The sequence below is a fragment of the Camelina sativa genome, chromosome 19, assembly GCF_030686135.1.
Source record: "Camelina sativa cultivar CO46 ecotype springtype chromosome 19, ASM3068613v1".
NCBI lineage: Eukaryota > Viridiplantae > Streptophyta > Magnoliopsida > Brassicales > Brassicaceae > Camelina > Camelina sativa.
Genome location: NC_141898.1, coordinates 532,957 through 554,731, shown reverse-complemented (window position 1 = coordinate 554,731; position 21,775 = coordinate 532,957). Strand labels below are relative to the sequence as shown.

At 36.6% G+C, this 21,775-nt stretch overlaps 5 protein-coding genes across 9 annotated transcripts; 4 read left to right on the top strand and 1 right to left on the bottom strand.

Moving 5' to 3' along the window:
- Window positions 1-282: 282 nt before the first annotated feature.
- On the top strand, window positions 283-2,217 carry LOC104763826 (uncharacterized). The gene is made up of 4 exons (XM_010487209.3): window positions 283-646; window positions 1,026-1,298; window positions 1,398-1,686; window positions 1,998-2,217. The coding sequence occupies exons 1-4, from the start codon at window positions 413-415 to the stop codon at window positions 2,009-2,011; spliced, it is 810 nt and encodes a 269-aa protein (XP_010485511.1). The 5' UTR covers window positions 283-412; the 3' UTR covers window positions 2,012-2,217.
- A 324-nt stretch (window positions 2,218-2,541) lies between these two features.
- On the top strand, window positions 2,542-11,234 carry LOC104763827 (inositol hexakisphosphate and diphosphoinositol-pentakisphosphate kinase VIP1). Of its 5 annotated transcripts, none has more exons than XM_010487210.3 (31): window positions 2,542-2,989; window positions 3,173-3,331; window positions 3,497-3,556; window positions 3,849-3,895; window positions 4,080-4,163; window positions 4,287-4,350; window positions 4,485-4,638; window positions 4,834-4,904; window positions 5,031-5,135; window positions 5,251-5,343; window positions 5,539-5,613; window positions 5,738-5,823; window positions 6,275-6,481; window positions 6,573-6,672; window positions 6,760-6,830; window positions 7,229-7,310; window positions 7,598-7,756; window positions 7,904-7,946; window positions 8,048-8,130; window positions 8,227-8,289; window positions 8,373-8,447; window positions 8,635-8,763; window positions 8,984-9,219; window positions 9,339-9,383; window positions 9,472-9,538; window positions 9,716-9,787; window positions 9,894-10,135; window positions 10,239-10,296; window positions 10,383-10,550; window positions 10,631-10,705; window positions 10,793-11,234. In XM_010487210.3, exons 2-31 carry the CDS (start codon window positions 3,239-3,241, stop codon window positions 11,057-11,059), a joined length of 3,174 nt encoding a protein of 1,057 aa, XP_010485512.1. In that variant the 5' UTR covers window positions 2,542-2,989; window positions 3,173-3,238; the 3' UTR covers window positions 11,060-11,234. The 5 variants fall into 5 exon arrangements, 3 of the variants coding, with proteins under 3 accessions (XP_010485512.1, XP_010485513.1, XP_087356872.1); XR_015590612.1 differs by having other exon boundaries at window positions 2,772-2,989; window positions 3,173-3,313; window positions 7,854-7,946; XM_010487211.3 differs by having other exon boundaries at window positions 2,772-2,989; window positions 3,173-3,313.
- A 920-nt stretch (window positions 11,235-12,154) lies between these two features.
- Window positions 12,155-15,517, top strand: LOC104786340 (serine/threonine-protein kinase PBL35). The gene is made up of 6 exons (XM_019243677.2): window positions 12,155-12,943; window positions 13,282-13,619; window positions 13,720-13,855; window positions 14,228-14,364; window positions 14,451-14,574; window positions 14,753-15,517. The coding sequence occupies exons 1-6, from the start codon at window positions 12,715-12,717 to the stop codon at window positions 15,262-15,264; spliced, it is 1,476 nt and encodes a 491-aa protein (XP_019099222.2). The 5' UTR covers window positions 12,155-12,714; the 3' UTR covers window positions 15,265-15,517.
- A 1,483-nt stretch (window positions 15,518-17,000) lies between these two features.
- Window positions 17,001-18,621, top strand: LOC104763829 (hypersensitive-induced response protein 3-like). Its single transcript, XM_010487214.3, has 4 exons — window positions 17,001-17,479; window positions 17,552-17,672; window positions 17,791-17,979; window positions 18,063-18,621. Exons 1-4 carry the CDS (start codon window positions 17,291-17,293, stop codon window positions 18,419-18,421), a joined length of 858 nt encoding a protein of 285 aa, XP_010485516.1. The 5' UTR covers window positions 17,001-17,290; the 3' UTR covers window positions 18,422-18,621.
- A 111-nt stretch (window positions 18,622-18,732) lies between these two features.
- Window positions 18,733-20,882, bottom strand: LOC104744231 (mitochondrial outer membrane protein porin 1). The gene is made up of 6 exons (XM_010487215.3): window positions 20,615-20,882; window positions 20,249-20,316; window positions 19,880-19,990; window positions 19,693-19,779; window positions 19,363-19,571; window positions 18,733-19,280 (listed from the first exon to the last, which is right to left on the bottom strand). The coding sequence occupies exons 1-6, from the start codon at window positions 20,661-20,663 to the stop codon at window positions 18,974-18,976; spliced, it is 831 nt and encodes a 276-aa protein (XP_010485517.1). The 5' UTR covers window positions 20,664-20,882; the 3' UTR covers window positions 18,733-18,973.
- Window positions 20,883-21,775: the final 893 nt, after the last annotated feature.

The window sequence follows — 21,775 nt, the reverse complement described above, 5'->3', positions numbered from 1 at the left end:
TTGGGGGTATAAAGCAATCAGGAAAATACAAATGTCAGCAGTGTGTGACCTACGGACATATTAAATTAAAACAGAATTTGACTGATTATAATGTTAATCGTACAATGATGAATACTTGACAAGATATTCCGACAATGAAGTGAATTGTTTTTAAGTTCGTTAAAAGGATATATTGACCAGTAGGAAACTTCCAATCATAGAACACAAATCTCCGCAGTCCTCTTCAATGTCTTAATTTTTTTTTAAAAGATCAACCACTAACCAAAAAGAATCAACCGCATCACGACAAGAGAGACGTTCATACATACAAACGTGGCACTGTGGCAATACATCAACAAAGATAGCTTTTAGATCCACTTTTGTCTCCTAATTGTTGATTTTTTTTTTCCTTATTCTCTCGTGTAAGTCGCGGATGGAGATATTCCGAAAGGCACCGATTGTTAGGCTCCGTAGCCACAACGAGAAATACTTAGTTGCCGATGATGACCAAGAATCCGTTCGTCAAGATCGTCGTGGCACAACTAAAAACGCCAGATGGACGGTTGAGATCGTACCTGGATCCAATGTGATTCGTCTTCAAAGCTGTTACGGCAAATACCTTACGGCCACTAATATTCATTTCCTCCTCGGAGCCACCGGTAAAAAGGTATATATATAACTAGCAAGCTAGGGCCATGATCTTGGGGTTTACAATAAAAAACCTCATATCACATTAGGTTTCCCAAGATTTCTTGATAAACAAGGCATCTAAGATCCCTGCATAACATTTTTACTATCTTGTCATTGTTTCTTATTCAAAACGAAAACATTATATCTATGGCCTATTTGCATTAACAATGTTGCGAAAAGATCGGTAAAAGGTATGATTTTGAGAAAATAAGAATTCGATTAATAAGCTGCTTTGAATCAAACAAATTAATCTTGCCAATCGAGAAATCTCATTGTTTAAACAACAATGACTCTTTAAACGTGATTTTGTTTCTTGCTAATTGAAGAAGCCATGTTAAGATTGTTTGTGAAACAAGGTACTTCAAACTTTACCGGGAAAGTTGGATTCATCGGCGGAGTGGGAGCCCATATCGGACAATGATATACAAGTACGGTTCAAGAGTCGGTACGGACAATATCTAAGGGCGAACAAAGGTGTACCACCGTGGAGAAAATCTATCACACACGACATTCCTAGCCGTACGGTCACACAAGATTGGATCATGTGGAGTGTTGACGTTCTCCAAATCCGAGTTACCAAAGATGATGCAGAATCTACCCATAGTTCTTCCACATTTTCACGGATTGAGGTACTGTATACTCTACACATACCAATACTACTATCTTTCCGAAATTTTACATATTATAATAACAAAAAGTAAAACGCTAATTGATTGATGTTAATTCAGTCAGATGATTCATTTAGTGTGAGTTTACCACTAAAATCCGAAGGAAGATTAATATATTACGAGACCGGAGATGATGGTGGGAACATAAATAAGGAGATAGGAGAAAAATCAATGATGTTCCATGGAAGCGAGTTAACAGAACTAAAAAAGAAAGTAGAGGAAGAAACAGAGATGGAAGATGTCATGATTTGCTGTAGGAACCCTTTGAACGAAAAGCTTTATCCTCTTCAGTTGCATCTTCCCCCAAACAACGCGACTATGCACATCATCGTCTTTCCTTCTTCTTTCGGTACAAAACTTCTCTTTTTTTTTTTTTTAAGTTATACTAGTACTACTTTTTTCATTCGAGGATTCCAATTTGGCAATTTCCAATAAAATTTTACGTATATTTGAGACATTAGTGTTTGTGTTTATACGACTTTTTGTTGTTGTTTCGAATCTCAAATTGGAAATCTGACATGCGACATATATTTCTCTTGGAAATCTCATTATTCGTCTCGCCAGCACATATTTTAATCATCCCTAGGTTAATTAGTTATTATTTTAATGTTTCTAAGTACTATAATAATGTTATTGATGTTCCTTTTTTTTTTTTTGCAGAGATTGATAAGTGATAGCAACAAATACGTCAAATACAACCAACTTGAAATCCTTTTCGAAGATAATATCTTCTTCATATTTGTATCTGATATATAGTTGTTGATACGTCAAAGATATAAGTACATATATATATATATATGTATATAGTTGCCTATTAATATTATTGAAACTTTGTTCTATTCGTTTATTATATTTTTCAATCTTCAAACTGATGATAAAATAAGTTACCAAAGCTACTAGAATTCAAATCGAAATGTGTGTGTATACCTAACGAATTAGTTATTAGTAATAGATTCTGATACAAAGTCTGACACCTATAGTGTTTTGGTTGGAACCTTTTTAAACTCTATGCAAAAGAAAAAAGAAAAAAAAACTTTTTGGGAATAAGAAAAAGTTAGGAAAATAACCAAAAAGCTAAATTACAATTTCTCTCTTACTAACTGCATATTCTCGAATCCTGCTGCTAGAGATCTTATCCTTCCACACCTTTTATTTTTTTGGTTACATACTTTTTTATTGTTCCATGAACAAAATAAAATAAAATACGGAAAACCTAATAATGGCATAAACCTTTTGGAATAACATGGATGGACGACACAATGGACCATGTGATATGTTTTTAGTAAATCACATTCAAAACAATTCGTATAATCATCACTATTAGTATTATATTTTTGCTCAACCACAGTATAACGTCAAGCTGTAGGTCCAGTTTCGGTCCACGGATGCTGACTAGTAGTTAAGTCAAGTAAATTACAATTCTTAACTAAATATATAATAAAATTATTTAACGCAACGGCCTGTGACGGATGAATGTTCTTTTCTCTCTCTCTCCTCGTGCTTCACCGCTCCTTAAGATATTTTTTTTTAATGAGTAAAATATTTTCTCTGCTAAAATCTTTCTGAGATTTTTTTTATTTTATAATTTTTATTTTTGTTATCGCTTTTGCTCTCTGCCCTGTGAGCTGTGAATGATCACAATTGTTCTACTGGTAAGCCTCTCTTCTTCTTCTCTCTTCTGCGAAATCTTCGACTGTGTTTTTTATTTTTACGGAGGATTTGTTCGTTTCCGTTCATATACGTATCATCGTTGGATTTTGGCGAGTGGCGAGATTTAGTATCTGTCAGTTAATAATTTTTTTTTTTTGTTGGTTTTGTGAAATCTGCGATTTAAGAGAGAAAACGTCGCTGTGTAAAAGCAAGGAACAAGAGAAAAAGGTAAAGGAAAGAGATAGAGAGGGATGGAAGATGAAGGAGGAGTAAGTGTTGGTGATGAGAAGAAGATAAAGGTTGGAGTCTGCGTCATGGAAAAGAAGGTGAAATGCGGCTCCGAGGTTCTGTTTTCCTTTTTTTTGGCTGTTCGTATTTTCGCCTTTTTCTACTGACGAACAGATTCGGATGCTATATATGTTTTTAATTGAGTTCGCTTGGTTAATTCTTTTAACTCTTATCTATGTGTTCTCTCTCGCTCATATATGGTTCCTGTTCCTTGTTTATAGGTATTCTCAGCTCCCATGGGCGAAATTCTCGACAGACTTGAGTCCTTTGGTGAATTTGAGGTACCTGGTTTCTTTCTCTTTTTTAATCCAAGAGCAGACCTTCTTTTTTCGTGATAATTTCTGGTTTGTATCTTTATAGTTTGTTACTTTTGTGATTCTTGGGGTAATGTTATTGGAAGATGTTTGCTTCTGAGTAACTTTTTTATTTTTTTTTGCCTTTCCAAGTTGTTGGCATTAGTCTGCCTAAGAAAGTTTTTACTGACGCTTTGTCTTTGTAGATTCTTTGGGATATTCCATTTCCTCTTTTATGATCTCATCTCTATAGACACTTTTGTCGCAACTTTATTCGCAGATCTTACATTTTGGGGATAAAGTTATACTTGAAGATCCTATAGAAAGGTATGCTGTACCCATATAGAGCTCATTTTTTGGCCTTTCACTTTCTTGTATAATCGTTTATTCTTGTTATGCATGATTCTTTTATTAGTTTATATATTAGGATAAAGTCTTGTTGGATATATATGTCAAGAACAAAAGTATATACTGGAATTATATAACTTTACAAGAAACTTTGCTGTTTCAGTTGGCCCATTTGTGACTGCTTGATTGCTTTTCATTCCTCTGGATATCCTCTTAAGAAGGCTCAGGCATATGCTGCTTTAAGAAAGTGAGTCCTACCTTTTATTTCTTGCTGCTGCCTCAATAAAAAGCCTGTCTTACCTTAGTTTTTTGGTGGAAATTAATTGAGTTTGACTTCTGAGGTTTGTTGTTTCCAACTTCTGTTATTCAGGCCATTTTTAGTGAATGAACTTGATCCCCAGTATCTTCTTCATGACCGCCGGAAGGTGTATGAGGTAAGCATTCTTAACTGCAAGATCGTTGTGCACTTTAGCTAATTCTTCAAAGTGATTCAGCGTTGGCGACAAAGAAGAGTTGCATGCTTTTCCTATTTACTAATAAAATTAACTATTTATGTGCACCTCTACAGCATCTTGAGATGTATGGCATCCCAGTTCCTAGGTATGCCTGTGTCAATAGAACGGTACCAAATCAAGACCTTGATTATTTTGTCGAGGAAGAAGATTTTGTTGAGGTCCATGGTGAACGCTTCTGGAAGCCATTTGTTGAAAAGCCTGTCAATGGTGAGCTTTACTCTGGCTCTCTTTTCACTCGCAACATATTTAGCTATCCCTCCATGAGCTTGTCTCTGCCTGTTTTCTTATATAATGCCATTGGTTGTTATATGACACTGGATATCCTCCTTGTTCTATTTATCTTCTGATTTGCAGATCTATTTTATTATCGGCTAACAATTGACATCCTTTATGCGTGTTTAGGGGATGACCATAGTATAATGATATACTACCCTAGCTCAGCAGGTGGTGGCATGAAAGAATTGTTTCGCAAGGTACTGCATCTTTTCGCAGAACTTCTCTGCTCTGGATTGGACTGGCTATTCTAATATTGTCGAGTAATTTATTGTATTTTCGGATCAACTCCATTCTGCTTAATATATTTTCCCATTTTACTATAGATTGGGAACCGATCAAGTGAATTTCATCCTGACGTCAGAAGGGTTAGGAGAGAAGGCTCTTATATATACGAGGAGTTTATGGCTACTGGAGGAACTGATGTCAAGGTTGTGATCCTTTGCCATCTACATGTTTTTTTGATAAGCTCATTCTCAGTCCCATCTTTTGGACAACTTAAACCTTTCATGAGTTGTCAACTAACAATCTTCCTGGTAAACACAGGTCTACACAGTGGGTCCTGAATACGCACATGCTGAAGCAAGAAAGTCGCCTGTTGTAGATGGTGTTGTTATGAGGAATACAGATGGGAAGGAGGTACGTCTTCCATTGATATTCCAACAGTTACATATATGGAACCTAATGTACCTCTTTTTTAAAGGGCTACAGTTTGAATAGAGTTTCAAAGTCTGCTGATTTTGATGAAAAGCATGAATTGCCAATGTTTTTTTCATAAAGGTTTAAAACTTTGATGCTTAGATTTTGATCAGTAATTTATTTTCTTTTGAACAGGTGAGATATCCAGTACTGCTTACACCTGCTGAAAAGCAAATGGCTAGAGAAGTTTGCATTGCATTTAGGCAAGCGGTAAGTTGGAATCCAATTATGTGGCTCTCGTTATGTCTTACAGGGCTGTAATCCCTTATAATGGTACTTCTGATTTTGTGCAACGACGTAGCAATTTCTTCAATTTTTTTTTTCACATTTCCAGGTCTGTGGATTTGACCTTCTACGATCTGAGGGCTGTTCATATGTTTGTGATGTAAATGGATGGAGTTTTGTGAAGAATTCATACAAGTAAGCTAGCATTCTGCATTTGTACTGTTCTCTCTTAAAACCATAGATCGTTTTATATCTTGGTAGGGCAATGGCAATGTTACAGGTTAAGTTTTTAGAATAAGCTTAACATTTACGTTGTCGACTTGTAGCTGCCACAGCTTTAGTTTGAAAATCCTGTATATGAACACAGCCCTAGAGATCTTGAGTAGCCTTACTTAATCAACACAAAAGCAAATGCATTTTTACCCACTAATTGCAAAAGGATATGTATTATGGCCATTAATGTATGGCAAACATTCAACTCTGTGCTGGTATAAATGATGCCAGATAGTTATGAACCTCGTTCTTGTTGTCTGTGTTCAACGTGGAATGCTGAAATGGTTTGTAGACTGGCATGCTGTTGCCTCTCTGTTATACTTTTAAAAGTGCTTTTTAATTTGAAGTATTCACTAACCTCTTGTACTGTAAGGTATTACGACGATGCTGCTTGTGTGCTAAGGAAAATGTGTCTGGATGCAAAGGCTCCTCATCTTTCATCGACTCTTCCTCCCACTTTGCCATGGAAGGTCAATGAGCCTGTACAACCTAATGAAGGACTAACTCGCCAGGGAAGTGGCATCATCGGCACTTTTGGGCAGTCAGAAGAGCTACGTTGTGTCATTGCTGTTATTCGACAGTATGTTCTAGCATATAATCACATGTTCCTTTTACCATTCTCTCTGTTTAGCCATGATCTGAGAAGTGTTAAACTTTGTTTTGCATGAAAGTGGTGATAGAACTCCCAAACAGAAAGTGAAGCTAAAAGTTACAGAGGAAAAACTATTAAACCTCATGTTGAAGTACAATGGTGGAAAGCCAAGAGCTGAGGTGAGAGGCGCAGGACTTCCAAAATCATCAACTTCATCTCGTCTTGATTAATTTCCTCATACTGTGTCATTTTTTCCCCTTTTGCAGACCAAACTTAAAAGTGCCGTCCAGTTGCAAGATCTATTAGATGCTACAAGAATGCTAGTTCCCCGTACAAGGTAGAACCCTGAACTTATTTATTCATTTCTTTTTACCAAAAAACATGTGCAATCCAGCGTTTTCCTTGCCAAATGATATTCAGCTGCGCAATTCTTTACTAATGCACAAAGCCAATGGATCCAAGGATTTAATGGATGGAATAAAAGTAACATTATTTAATTGAAATAACTTAAATTAATCCTAGAACATTCCTGATGTTTCTGTGATGTATTTTTAAGTAAGCTACGTCCGTTGTCCTGCTATATTTCTGCTCACCAAAACCTTCCAAGGGGCTTTTTTGCTGTCCCATCGAAGTTTTCTTAAAAACAAAGTAGCATGCGTCATTTACTGCGGCTGTTAATTGTGTTTACAGTTGAAATCTGGTAAGAACCTTATGGTCTTCTTTTTTTATCTTTAGACCAGGTCGTGAAAGTGATAGTGATGCAGAAGACCTTGAACATGCTGAGAAGCTTCGGCAAGTCAAAGCAGTTCTAGAAGAGGTTGTGTGTCTCAACATTTTGTTACTTTCCCGTTTCTATGTGCTGCATTCTTTGAAATCAAGTTTCTGTAATTGTAGAGAATATAGTCCTTGGAAAGAATTACTTAATAACTGTCCTGGATTTAGCATCACGGTCAGCTGCTGTTACTGTCATAGGTTCTTGTTTTTCGCTATACGGTGATTTGCTGTTAAGATAGATCTGGGAATTTTCTACAGGTTCTGTTTGGAATTGGCTTTTCTTCTGTAAGCCCTCCCTCATATTATTGAACTTTGATATGCACTATGCAGGGTGGACATTTCTCGGGTATATACAGGAAGGTTCAACTGAAGCCGCTGAAGTGGGTTAAAATACCAAAAAGCGATGGTGAAGGCGAAGAAGAAAGACCAGTAGAGGCCCTTATGGTTCTGAAATACGGTGGTGTTTTAACACACGCTGGTAGAAAGCAGGTATACTTCCATTCAGTATCAGAAAATAATATAATATACATTGCAAAATTCAAGATTTCTGTTGCTAAATGAAGGCTTGTTATCTGCAAAACTGCAGGCCGCTGGTGTATTCTTGCCTAATTTTTTTGATGTATGCTTCGTTTGCAGGCAGAAGAACTTGGTAGATACTTTCGCAACAATATGTATCCAGGTGAGGAAACTTGATCTACTTTCCATCTGAATCAGTTTGGTGACTTATGATGATCAATATGTTTCCTAAGTCTGTAACGATTAAATGGCATTTGCTTGTAGGTGAAGGGACTGGTTTACTTCGTCTCCATAGTACATACCGTCATGACCTTAAAATTTACAGCTCTGACGAGGGACGTGTTCAGGTACAGCTTTACGCTTTTAGTAGTCAAGATGAGAATATGATATTCAGCTTTTGAACATATAATTCAAGCTTCAATACTTATTTGCATTGTTAACAGATGTCTGCAGCAGCTTTTGCTAAAGGCCTGCTTGACTTAGAAGGCCAGCTGACACCAATCCTGGTTTGGCCTTTTCTTTCACTGAGATCTCGTGGTGCTTTGCAATGTCATATGATCATCACTAATTTCTTATCTTATTTCTCTAGGTTTCTTTGGTTAGCAAGGACTCTTCCATGTTGGATGGTCTTGATAATGCCAGCATTGAAATGGAAGCGACTAAGGTTTGTCGGTATATATGATGAGCCATCTTTAATGTGTGTCAATCACGTTTTGGCAATTCGTCTGAACCATTTGCTTGTGGCCAACAAGATCCAATCTGTTACTAATAGAGTCTCCGCAAATACCCCTTCTCAAATAATTTTTGGAATAGTTTAACAGTTTCGATTTCTTCTCTACGTGCTTTCCCAGGCTAGATTGAACGAGATTATGACGTCTGGCACAAAGATAATAGATGAACCTGTCTCCTCCGAAGAATGCCCTTGGATGACTGACGGAGCTGGACTGCCTCCCAACGCTCATGAACTCCTACGTGAACTGGTACGCACACTTTTCCATCATATATTAGTTTATTGCTAACGTGAAAGAGATCACCAGCCATGAGTCTGTTTGCACAACAACGTAACATTGCTTTGTGCACTGAGCACATTCATCTCATTTTACAGTTGGTTTTCTCTGCCATTTTCTCCCTCGTAAAAGTGATTTACTGGAGTCGAGAAAATAAACTCTTAATGTGTTGAATTACTTTCCAAATAATTAGGTGAAATTAACCAAGAATGTGACTGAACAAGTAAGACTACTTGCAATGGATGAAGACGAGAACCTCACTGAGCCATATGATATAATTCCACCATATGATCAAGCAAAGGCCCTTGGCAAGACAAACATTGACAGTGATCGGATTGCCTCTGGATTACCATGTGGTAGTGAAGGGTTCCTTCTGATGTTTGCTCGGTGGATAAAACTCGCAAGGGACCTCTACAATGAAAGAAAAGAGTAAGTTTAGCATCGGGTTTGGATTTAGCTATGCTTTGATTTAGTAATGCTTCTCATTTTTTCATCTTTCTTTCCGGTAGAGTTTTGTGAATATCACTGATAGTTGAGTTTATTTGCAGCCGATTTGACATCACACAGATTCCAGATGTTTACGATTCATGCAAGTAAGTTTTTAGGTGTTGTTGGTGTATTTACACCTAGCTTTAGTTACTCGTTTCTGAATATGCTGTAATGTGTTATTCTCACCACCAGGTACGACCTGTTGCATAATTCCCATCTCGATCTAAAAGGATTAGATGAACTCTTCAAAGTCGCACAGGTAAACAAACTAAAACTTCTCTTTCCCTTTTTCCTGAAACTCATATAATAGTTTGCATGGTCGCATTGTTTTCTAAGGCATTGTGACTACTGATCATGCCTGATTGAAACTATGACCATTGTTGGTTATCTTTGTATTGTTGACTGTGCTTGCTTATAAAAAGTTATGTGGTTGCAGTTGCTTGCAGATGGTGTCATCCCAAACGAGTATGGCATCAATCCACAACAAAAGCTTAAAATCGGTTCAAAGGTGACACTTTCTAGCTACGTGTAGTTATTTTCCTCTCTCAGAGTATTTTTCCAGAGGATCTCACAACTTATTATTGCAATATTTTTTGTTTCCTTGAAAACCAAAGATTGCTCGGCGCTTAATGGGGAAAATCTTGATAGATTTGAGGAATACTCGAGAAGAAGCAATGAGTGTTGCTGAGTTGAAAGAAAGCCATGAACAAGTCTCATTGTCATTATCTGCGTCCCAAAAAGAAGATAGAAATAGTCAACCAAGGCTTTCTATCAGTACCGATGAATTGAGACGACCTGGCACAGGTGATAAAGACGAAGATGATGATAAGGAAACCAAATACCGTTTAGATCCAAAGTAATAGTCTTTGGCTCTTTGCTTTCCCTACAAACTAATATGTTTTTTGGTTTCTGAATATTACACAGGTGTTATCTACTAATTGCTTTTCATTTCCTTTTAGGTATGCAAATGTTAAGACACCTGAACGTCATGTGAGGACTCGACTGTACTTCACATCTGTAAGTTTCCTCCTTACTACATTGCTTGTTTAAGTGTGTTTGAGTGAAAACTAATATGTTTTTTTGCGTTGTATGAATTGGAACAGGAATCGCATATTCATTCGTTGATGAATGTCCTTCGATACTGTAACCTCGATGAATCACTTCAAGGAGAAGAAAGTCTCATCTGCCAAAACGCCTTGGAACGTCTTTGTAAAACTAAAGAACTTGATTACATGAGCTACATTGTCCTAAGGCTATTTGAGAACACTGAGGTTCCCTTTCACTCTCACATCATATGCTTCAATATATGCATGGCCTCTATCAGTTTCTGAATCCATAAAAACCGATGCAGGTATCACTTGAAGACCCGAAGAGATTCCGCATTGAGCTTACATTTAGCCGTGGAGCTGATTTGTCTCCCTTAGAGGTAAGAGCAATTCAAGGGTTATTGTTTTTGTTTTAAACTAAAAAAGGGAACAATTTTGAAGATCCTAATTGTTGTGACAATATGCAGAATAATGACGACGAGGCAGAGTCATTGCTAAGGGAACACACACTTCCGATAATGGGACCAGAGAGGCTGCAAGAGGTTGGTTCTTGTTTAACACTCGAGACGATGGAGAAAATGGTTCGTCCTTTTGCCATGCCGGCGGAAGATTTCCCTCCGGCGTCCACTCCGGTAGGTTTCTCAGGTTACTTCTCGAAAAGCGCGGCCGTGCTCGAGCGTCTCGTTAACCTATTCCACAACTATAAGAACTCATCCTCTAATGGAAAGACCTGAGGGCAGACCAATTTTAATTTTTTTTACTGTCTTTTATTTTGGCTACTTAAATTTGCTCACGCTTGTGTTTGTGCAGTTTTAGTCATCTTTTATATTTTTCTCTACATGTTATGTGAATTTCCTTTTCCTCCCAAAATTGCTAGAATTTTTTTTGAATATATAGCTGTTTCTTTTATTCAGCATGATTGTTATGTATATATATATATTTGGGTATACTATGAATATGATATATATAGTCAATGTGTTGAAAGGGACTGATGAAGTTGGGTTTGAATTAAGATATGATTACATGGAACATAAATGAGTCACCCGTGACGTTCTATAAATGAGCACTTTTTTTTTTCTTTTTTGTTCTAGTTTAGTCATTACACTGGATCTTTGGATAGGAATTGTTTCGCCAGTTACCGAATGAAACAAAACAAAAAAAAACAGTCTAATGATTTTGGCATTTACCGTAAAAATTAATCAAAAATAATAAAAAATGGTTTAAGCTTCACTAATATCGAAAAAGAAGAAAGTGAAAATGAAAAGCAATTTTGATTAGATTTAGAGAGCTTCTTTTCGAAAGAAGCACAGAAAAACTAAATCCTAGTTACATCATCTCAATAGCTTTTCTTCTTTTTCCGGCAAAAATCTCAAAACATCGAATATTTGTTAATACTAATTGTTATAATACAAAATTACAAAGTTAAGTAAAAACTGTATAGTCAATCTAAGTGATTTGAATTTTTATGAAATTTTAAATGATTTTGATGATTTTAAGAAAGTTAATATGATTTATTGTAAAATTCTTTTAAATTCTACTAAAAACCATGAGATTTAAATTTCAGTATTTTTAACTAAAAAATCTTTTTAAGTTCTCCAAAAAATCTCTAAAAATCATTAAAATCTAAATTGTAGATTTTTAAATTATTACTTAAATAACAATGGATTTCAAAAGATTTTTTTAAGACTATAATTGAATAACAGTATATTTTAAAATAGATTTTTAAATCATTAATTTAATAATAATAGATTTTAAAAGATTTTTAAAATCTATTGATTGAATAACCTAAAATTTATAAACTCTATATAAATCATTTCAAATGTGAAGTTGAAATACATCAATCTCCTAAATAAATTGATTGGGATATTAAACGACTTATTCAGTTATTCTACAAATTGAAAAAGAACAAAACTGGTTATTAGAGAGAGATAAGTTTATAAAAATTATTACAAATAGGATACGAAATTGTAATATGCGTTTTGTAACTGTTGAGTTGAGAGAGAGAGTTAGCAAACCAAACACATGATGCTATGATATGATTCTGCTGCCCCAATCTCTCTCTCTCTCTTGCCCGTCTCTTCTTCTTCTTCTTCTTCTTCTTCTTCTTCTTCGTTCATCTCTCTTCCTTCACACAGACATCAATTCCCTTTTTGACTAAAGATACGCCACCGTTTTCTCTTTCTTTCTTTCTCCCCCAACCCAACAACTGAATCTTACTTCTTCTCTCTTTAGTCTTTACAACTGCGATTCTTCTCTCTCTTCTCTCTATCTGATTCGCTTGGATTTTTTTAGGGTTTTTGTTGTTTTCCTCTCTCTCGTTTGTGGGTCTGATCAAAGTTTCGTCCTTTTTTTGTTTGGGTTTTTATTTTTGGGGGAGAGAGAGAGAGAGATGGATTTAGAATCTGTCAAAGTTATGGAGAATTGGCAATCGGAGAAAGCTAATGAGAGTGAGACGAATAAGAATAAGAGGAGGAAGAAGAAGATGAAGAAGAACAATGTCAGAAACAGTGAATGTAAAGAATCTAATAATGGGTTTTGGGTCAAATTTAGGTTTATGGTTTGTTGCGTGTCTTCTACATCAGACGTTGATACCTCTCTCACTCTCTCTTCAAGCACTGGTATGTCCTCTTCTCCAATTCCCAGCTCCATGTAGATAAAAACCCTTCCTTTCCAGTTTCAGATGATAGTGTTTCTTCTTAATTTTTGTGGATTTTTTCCTATAATTGTCACACAAGACTTATGTTTCCATCTAGGGTTTTTTTCCCCCATTTTGACAAACTGAGAGCAAAACCTCAATGTCGTTGTGGTTGGTTTACCTACCTTAGAGGATTTTAGCTCAACTAATTTGATGAGTTGGCTCTTTTACAATTTTGCAAAAATGATTCCTTTCTCCATCTTGTCTTCTTGAAAGTGACATTTTTGTAGCTAATTGACTCTTTTTTGTTTTGATTACCAGTGGGAAGTAAGTCCGCAACTGTGAAATCAAATGATCAACCGGTTGGTCCAGTTTCTTCTACAACTACAACTAGCAATGCAGAAAGCTCTTTGTCCACTCCGATGATAAGTGAAGAACTTAAGCTCTATTCTCACCTAAAGAAGTTTACTTTCATTGATCTCAAGCTTGCAACTAGAAATTTCAGACCCGAAAGTCTTCTCGGTGAAGGTGGTTTTGGTTGTGTCTTTAAAGGATGGGTTGAGGAGAATGGGACTGCTCCTGTTAAGCCTGGCACTGGCCTCACTGTCGCTGTCAAAACCTTAAATCCTGATGGACTTCAGGGTCATAAAGAGTGGCTTGTAAGATCTTTCTTTTCTGTTTCTCTGTCTTCCATATATCCTATTTTTTCACTGTTAGAACTGAGCATACAACTAAAGGTTCCTGTTTGTGTATTTGCAGGCTGAGATTAATTATCTCGGCAATCTTCTCCATCCCAATCTTGTTAAACTGGTGGGTTATTGTATCGAAGATGATCAAAGGCTGCTGGTTTATGAGTTTATGCCCCGAGGAAGTTTGGAGAATCACCTTTTCAGAAGTAAGGAAACTACTACAGTCCTAAATTCTTTATACGCAATTTAAATTCTTTCCTTTTTATGTTTTCGATTTGGATAACAAGTGTTTACAATTTAAAGATGTCTTTACTCCATATTGTTAAAGTTGGAACCTTTAAGACTGCATCTAGCTAAATTTGGAACATTGGCACCTTTTAGTGCAATCTTAGATGGTTTATATTGCTTGAACCACGAATCAATAAGTAAATCCCTTACCTCCATAGTACTAGTTTTAAGATTCTGTGGTGTATAAAGTGTGTTTAAAAGGGCATAATGCGTTTGTATGATTTATCTTCTCAGTTATGATTGTTGTTAAACTTTTTTCTTTGTGAATTAATGTGTACTTCGTATTGAAGGGTCGTTGCCTCTTCCATGGTCAATTCGGATGAAGATTGCATTAGGTGCTGCAAAGGGTCTCAGTTTCCTTCATGAAGAAGCTCTAAAGCCGGTCATTTATCGAGATTTCAAAACCTCAAATATTTTACTTGATGCAGTATGTTTTCCTCTCCTCTAAATCAACATCTATATATACACGTCTGTTTCTTTGCCTCTAAACTCTTACCATTTTTCCAATTTCAGGACTACAATGCTAAATTATCAGATTTTGGTCTTGCCAAAGATGCTCCTGATGAAGGCAAAACCCATGTGTCTACTCGAGTCATGGGCACTTATGGTTATGCTGCTCCTGAGTATGTAATGACCGGTAAGTCTTGTTTTGCTTTCAGGATTTCATTCACTCATCTGCTTATTTCTTCTCTATATGATTGAATATAGAAAGTTAGAGACCGAGCTGGATACTGCCCGTTTGACATATATGCATCAATGTTCATTATTGGGTTTGAGATTAGATCTATAACTACTGTCCTTTTTTGACTCCTTAGGTCACTTGACATCAAAAAGCGATGTTTACAGTTTCGGTGTGGTTCTACTTGAAATGCTGACTGGTAGAAGATCTATGGACAAAAACCGACCAAATGGTGAACACAACCTTGTTGAATGGGCGAGACCACATCTCCTGGACAAAAGAAGATTCTACAGGTTACTTGATCCGAGGCTTGAGGGTCATTTCTCGGTGAAAGGAGCTCAAAAAGTGACACAGCTTGCAGCAAAATGCCTTAGCCGTGACCCCAAAATAAGACCGAAGATGAGTGAAGTGGTGGAAATCCTAAAGCCTCTCCCACATCTCAAGGACATGGCTAGCACGTCTTACTACTTCCAGACTATGCAAGCTGAACGTTTGAAATCTGTGTCAGGGTCAGGGTCAGGTCGTGGATTCGGGTCAAGAAATGGGCAACCTGTGGTTCGGACTCTGTCTAGTCCTCATGGTCAAGCTGGTTCCTCACCTTATCGTCATCAGATTCCATCTCCTAAGCCTAAAGGTGCAACAACTTAGAGATTTTGCACTTTCCTGTGACGTAAGCAAGAACGTCTCTTCTTTAACAAATGTAAAACAACAAATCGATATTTCTTAACCCGATGATTTTAAAAGAAAGGCGATTTTTAAGGTTTATTCTGAAGAAGATCCCAACTTGTGTATGTTACCTTTGTGGCCTCATGTGTTTTCGTCTGTTGTATTATTGAACAATTGTCTTCTAGGGGTAATATTGTCGTCATCATAATGTATTATTTAGTCGTTTTCACTTTCACAATCGCTTCACCAATACGTAAAACAACCTCTTCCTCATTAGTCATTACTACAACTAGTATTATAAGATAGTAGTACATATCAAGAAGGGGTATTGGATAATTTGGATGACATTTTGCTTTGAAAGTTTGAATTTTGTTTCCTCTTTGTGAGTTTTTTGGACTTATCTACTTTGTCGCTTCACATAGATAACCGAATTATTTTAAAATACAAAAAAACATGTCATAATGACAACTTTTCTTACGTGAAAATTATTACTTAGTACTATTATTAATTTTATTGAAGCTTACATGCCACTGTAGCTGAAGCTCTACTTAATAGGCCGAGAAGACACAGGGTAGACCATTTCAATAAAATTGAGGAAGTCCTTGACAGTCTGCGCAACAGGGGTTTGGTAGAGACAGAGGATATTGTCTTCTGGAAAGGAAAAAGAGATAAATACAAAGAGATAAATACAAAGCATCCTTCTGCACAAAAGATACATGGGACTTTATTCGCATTGTCAAGCAACAAAGGATTTGGTATGCAGGTGTTTGGTTCTCTCACGCCACACCTAAGTACTCTTTTTTGGTCTGGTTAGCCATCTTGAATCGGCTTACGACTAGTGATCGAATGCAGCACTTGAACACACGGATTGATGGTACTTGTGCTCTCTGCAGTAACTCGCAGGAAACGCGAAACCATTTGTTTTTTGCTTGCTCTTACTTCAAGGAAATCTGGACAAGGCTCACCTCGGTACTCTTACGAAGTACATTTTCTACCGACTGGGACTCACTCCTATTACTCCTCACAGATGCATCTCTTGGCAAGCACACTCTGTTTCTACTAAGGTATAGTTTTCTAGCTGCGGTTCACTCCCTCTGGAGGGAGCGGAATAGAAGACGTAATGGGGAATCACCGACCCCACCCTCTCTGCTCACCAAACAACTTGATCGACAAGTCCGGGATCGCCTGCTCTCTATCCAAGGCAACGATCTTCTACTAGTCTGGCTCGCTTCAAGATGAAGACAAGCACTCACAATACTATTAGTTTTTTTTTTTTTTAACACAAATCTTTTTTAAACTTTTTTGAATCACAGATTTCATATACAAACGCTGCACTCTGTTGTAACCAAGTATTTTTCGAATAAATTTTACATTTTATTCAAAAAAAAAGGACCGTTCCAGCTTTGAAGTTTCCCAAAAGTTCGGTAATCCCCTCCACCTCTTTCCAACAAACACAACTTCATATTCAAACAAAATATAGATATAATAGAACCATATTGTTATTTTTATTTCGAAACCATACACATAACAGCTACAATAGAACCACATTGTTAATTTTTTATTGGCACGCATATCTAATAATTGTTCAATAGTGACATTTTCTTTGACTTTTCAAATATGTTTCTCACTAGTCTCTACCTTTGCGAATGACATATAAAGTATAATTCCTAAGCAAAAAGAAGTTAAAAGAAGAGTAACCGCTAAGAAATCACAAATATTTTTCAAATTCAATAATTTTATTGTTCTCCAAGATATATACTACTTGACATTTCAATGAAAATGTCACACTACTGAATAATATAATTAATAAATAGGAAATTTCCGAGGAATGTTACATGACATCTTGACATGATCATCCTCTACCTCTTATCTATATAGATAGCTCTCCTGCGACTTTCCTCTATCCCACAAACTCTCAGAGAGAGACAAAACAGAGGCCGATACATATATATAATCTATTCATAATCTTCTTCTTCTTCTTCTTCTTCTTAGTTCTTTGTAAGATTTAATGGGGAATCTTTTCTGTTGTGTGCTTGTGAAGCAATCAGATTTGGCGGTCAAGGAGAGGTTTGGCAAATTCCAAAAAGTTCTAAATCCAGGTCTCCAGTTTGTTCCCTGGATCATCGGTGATTACGTCGCCGGTACACTAACTCTCCGTCTCCAGCAACTCGATGTTCAATGTGAAACCAAAACAAAGGTAAGTAACACCTTTTAATACACATCTATATACAAGTCTCCTTCTTCTAATTCATCTTTGATTATGTAACAGGACAATGTGTTTGTGACAGTGGTTGCATCCATACAATACAGAGTCTTGGTTGACAAGGCAAGTGATGCTTTTTACAGACTCAGCAATCCAACAACCCAAATCAAAGCCTACGTCTTTGATGGTATCTTCTTCTTTGTCCTTCTCAATACAGAGTATTATTATAAGTTGTTCACAAGGATAAAGTGATGCTTTTTGGCCAGTCAAATTAGTGAATTCTTGTTTTGTTTCCGGGGTCTCAGTGATCAGAGCATGTGTTCCAAAACTGAACTTGGACGATGTGTTCGAGCAGAAGAATGAAATCGCCAAATCAGTGGAAGAAGAGCTAGACAAAGCCATGACTGCTTATGGTTATGAGATCCTTCAAACCCTAATCATCGACATCGAGCCTGATCAACAGGTTAAACGTGCCATGAACGAAATCAACGCTGGTAAGTCCCCAAATCTTAAAACCCTAAATCAAAAGTAGATTAGTATTGTTGGTTAATTGGTTTAAAATTTCCAATTGTTACAGCGGCGAGGATGAGAGTGGCGGCGAACGAAAAAGCAGAGGCAGAGAAAATCATACAGATAAAGAGAGCAGAAGGTGAAGCCGAGTCGAAGTACCTGTCGGGACTCGGAATCGCTAGACAGAGGCAAGCGATCGTGGACGGTTTGAGAGACAGTGTTCTAGGGTTCGCAGGTAACGTGCCAGGGACGTCAGCGAAAGATGTGTTGGACATGGTGATGATGACTCAGTACTTCGACACAATGAGAGATATCGGAGCAACCTCCAAATCCTCGGCGGTGTTTATCCCTCACGGTCCAGGCGCAGTTTCTGACGTGGCAACGCAGATTCGAAATGGCTTATTACAGGCCAACAATGCCTCGTAGACTTGCTCAAGTCAAAATTGTCTTCGTCTTCTCTATTAATGTTTTATATATTGTTGTCATAAGTTTTTTTAATGTAACGGTGTGCTGATTGTGAATTGTCATGTTGCTGTACTTATCTCTTTCGTGACTACAACAAACGCTTTGTATTTTGTATCTTTCTATTTTGACCAAAAAGAACTTCCAACTTGCGAGAGTAAAAAGTCAAATTATTAATTCGTGGACTTCGCGGCTCGTCTCAATGAAAACGCGTGGGCCTGAACTGAAGCCCATCTCATTTAACTCTCTACTCTAGTTACTTAAACTGTATGCAATTTTCATACGATAAGATACATTGCAAATAAAAACTGAAACAGAACAAATTGTAAGGGTTTCACCGCATCACCTCAAGATGATCCTTTTTCAACTTTTTATTCTTCTACAAATCCGACAAGAAAATGGGAAAGTTGAGTAGTAGCCATTCAAACCATGAGTAGCCATGTAGAGAGAAAAACAGAACGTAGAAAGAAACTAGTTTAAAAAAAGCTATAGCAACTTCTTCTTCCATCTCAGTTTTCAAGGCTTGAGTGCGAGAGCCAATCCAACTTTAGCATTCTTGTCAATGGCCTTTGTGTCGACTTCTCCAGAGATAGTGAAGAAGGACTTGGGCTTCCACTCGTGTTGAATGAGCGCACTGGCAATACCGGCACTGTTAACACGTGCTTTCACAGAGGTCAAGGGGTCAAGCGAGTGCTGTGTTCCCACGGTTATGGTGTTGTCTTTGTTAGAGAACCTGTGGCTCACTTCTGCTCCAACAGCAGTGTTGAACAGCGGGTTCACAATGTGATAGTAGGATGCATTCAATAGATCAAACTTCTCGTTCCTAAACAAACAATAAAACCCAAATGATATTAATAGAGAATCAACGAGAAACAATCCAAATATCTCACAAAAAATCAACTTACACGGTAAGGGAGGCAATCAAGTCCTCCTTGGCAAAGCTTAAACCAGCGTTGATCTTGGTGAAATTGCCAGACTTGGTGTCGAATGAAACATCAGTACCAACAGCCAAGACATTGGTGCCAATCACACCAGAGAAGTTGACAGTTGGGTTCTGAGTCAATCCCATGCTTGTGCTTATACCGGCATAGTCATGCAAGTATTGCACCTCAATCTGTTTATAAGAAGAGGAAAGGAGAAGATTTTTTTTTTAAACGTAAAGTTAAGTCTCAACCGATGAAGCTTTAAAACTATACAAAGACATAGGTTCGTTCGTGTAGTGATTAAAACAATACCTTGCCAGAATTTTGGTCAGGAGCCTTGAAGCTGAAGATAGACTTCAGTCCAGGTGCAGCCTCATCAACCGTAGCAGTGATCAGGACCTGAAACCAAATACACACAAACTTGTAAGGAGCGTAACTAAAACAACCAAACAGAAGTATGAAAAATAGGGGTAGAGAAGAAATAAATAAATATACTTACGGTAGAATCAGTGCAAACTTTCAAATCAGTAGTAACGTTCTTTTGCTTGGATTGAAAAGCAACATCTCCCAACAAAACGTCACCTTTCTTAGTTCCAGATGAGGTGATGGCCTACAAAGAAAGAACCAAGTTATGAGTAAAAAGATGGCCAACGGATAGAAGAAATCCAATCTTCGAAGAAAGTACAGAGTAAACAAATCTGAGAAACAAATGCTGATTTCAACACAACTCAGAAGTAAACACTAAAGGCTAATGAGTAAGGCAACAGTAGAAGCACACTGAAGGAGAATAAATTCAAAATAAACCGTAATCATCTATAAAGAATACAGAGCTGATAGATACTCAAAGATGAAGAAAGTAGATACTTACAACACCAGCAGGGGAGTAAGTGGTGATACTAAACTTCTGATCGCTGTTGTGGTCTCTGTACAGAAGATCTGCAAACAAGATTTACAGTATTCAAATTGACAATCCCAGAAGACCAACCAACCATGACCAAATCGAGCAAACACACAAATCGAGAGTGAACCCCCAGGGGAATAATAATAACAATAATCGAAATCCATAAACATTTGAATCTTTCTAATACGCATGCATCATCTATCATCGACAAGACCGAGAAAAATTGAAGTCTAAAAACAAAGGGAATCAAAATCCCAGAGAAACGGAACCCTGATAATTAAGATCGTCTCTGGGCACAAACAGATTCAATTCAACGAATGAAAGATAAAATACCTCTGGCTTTTTTGCCGATTTCGGTGTAGAGACCAGGACCTTTCACCATTGTTGCTTAGCTTTCTCTGTTGGGGAAGACAAAAAAAAAAAAGAAATTGGAAGAGAGAGCTGAGGCCTGAGGGAAAGATGTGTGTGTGGGCGTCGGTCTCTCTCTGACTCTCTCTCTCTTTAAGACTTAAGAGATTGAAGAAACCCTAATTATTTTTATTTTTATACCCTAATTATCTCAGAAGCAAAAATGTTATGAGCCGTTGGATGGAGCCTCCCTGTTTCAGTTTCCTTATCCGCAGCCGTCCATATGTATATTTATTGAAAAATACTAGGGGTGAACCTCTTATATTCACCCCCTCTTAATTAACCAATCAAAATACAACAAAACGCCATATCATATATTATATTTATAAAATAAATCAAAACTAAAAAAAAAGACAAAACAATTAAAGAAAATAAATTCTGTAGTTTTTTTAATTAGAAAATTATGTCGGTTTAGGTTTATAAAAGAATGATTAGAGTGTAGATTTTACAATTAAAAACAAATATATGTCGGTTTGGGTTTATAAAAGAGTGGTTAGGGTTTAGATTTTATAATTAAACAAAATTATATGTCGGTTTGGGTTTACAAATTAGTGGTTAGGGTTTAGATTTTATAATTAAACGAAATTATATGTCGGTTTGGGTTTATAAAAAAGTGGTTAGGGTTTAGGATTTAGATTTTACAATCAAACAAATTTATATATCGGTTTGGGTTTATAAAAGAGTGGTTAGAGTTTAGATTTTACAATTGAAAAAAATTATATGTCGGTTTGGGTTTATAAAAGAGTAGTTAGGGTTTAGATTTTACAATTAAACAAAATTGTATTTCAATTTGGGTTTATAAAAGAGTGGTTAAAATTTAAATTACACAATTAAAAAAAAATTCGGTTTGGGTTTAAAGTAATTTGAATTTTGATATTATAATTAAAAACTATAATATAATATTTAGAATTAACAATTATAAAATTAATTAATATACAGATTTTGTTTCTTCAATTAATCATTTGTTTCCTTAGTTAATAGGGGGTGAATGGTAGGGGCGAACCTAAGAATTATTCATATTTATTCCCTTCTGACCAAGACAAAATTATTCTTCTTCAATATTTTACATGGGCTACCAAACGGCCT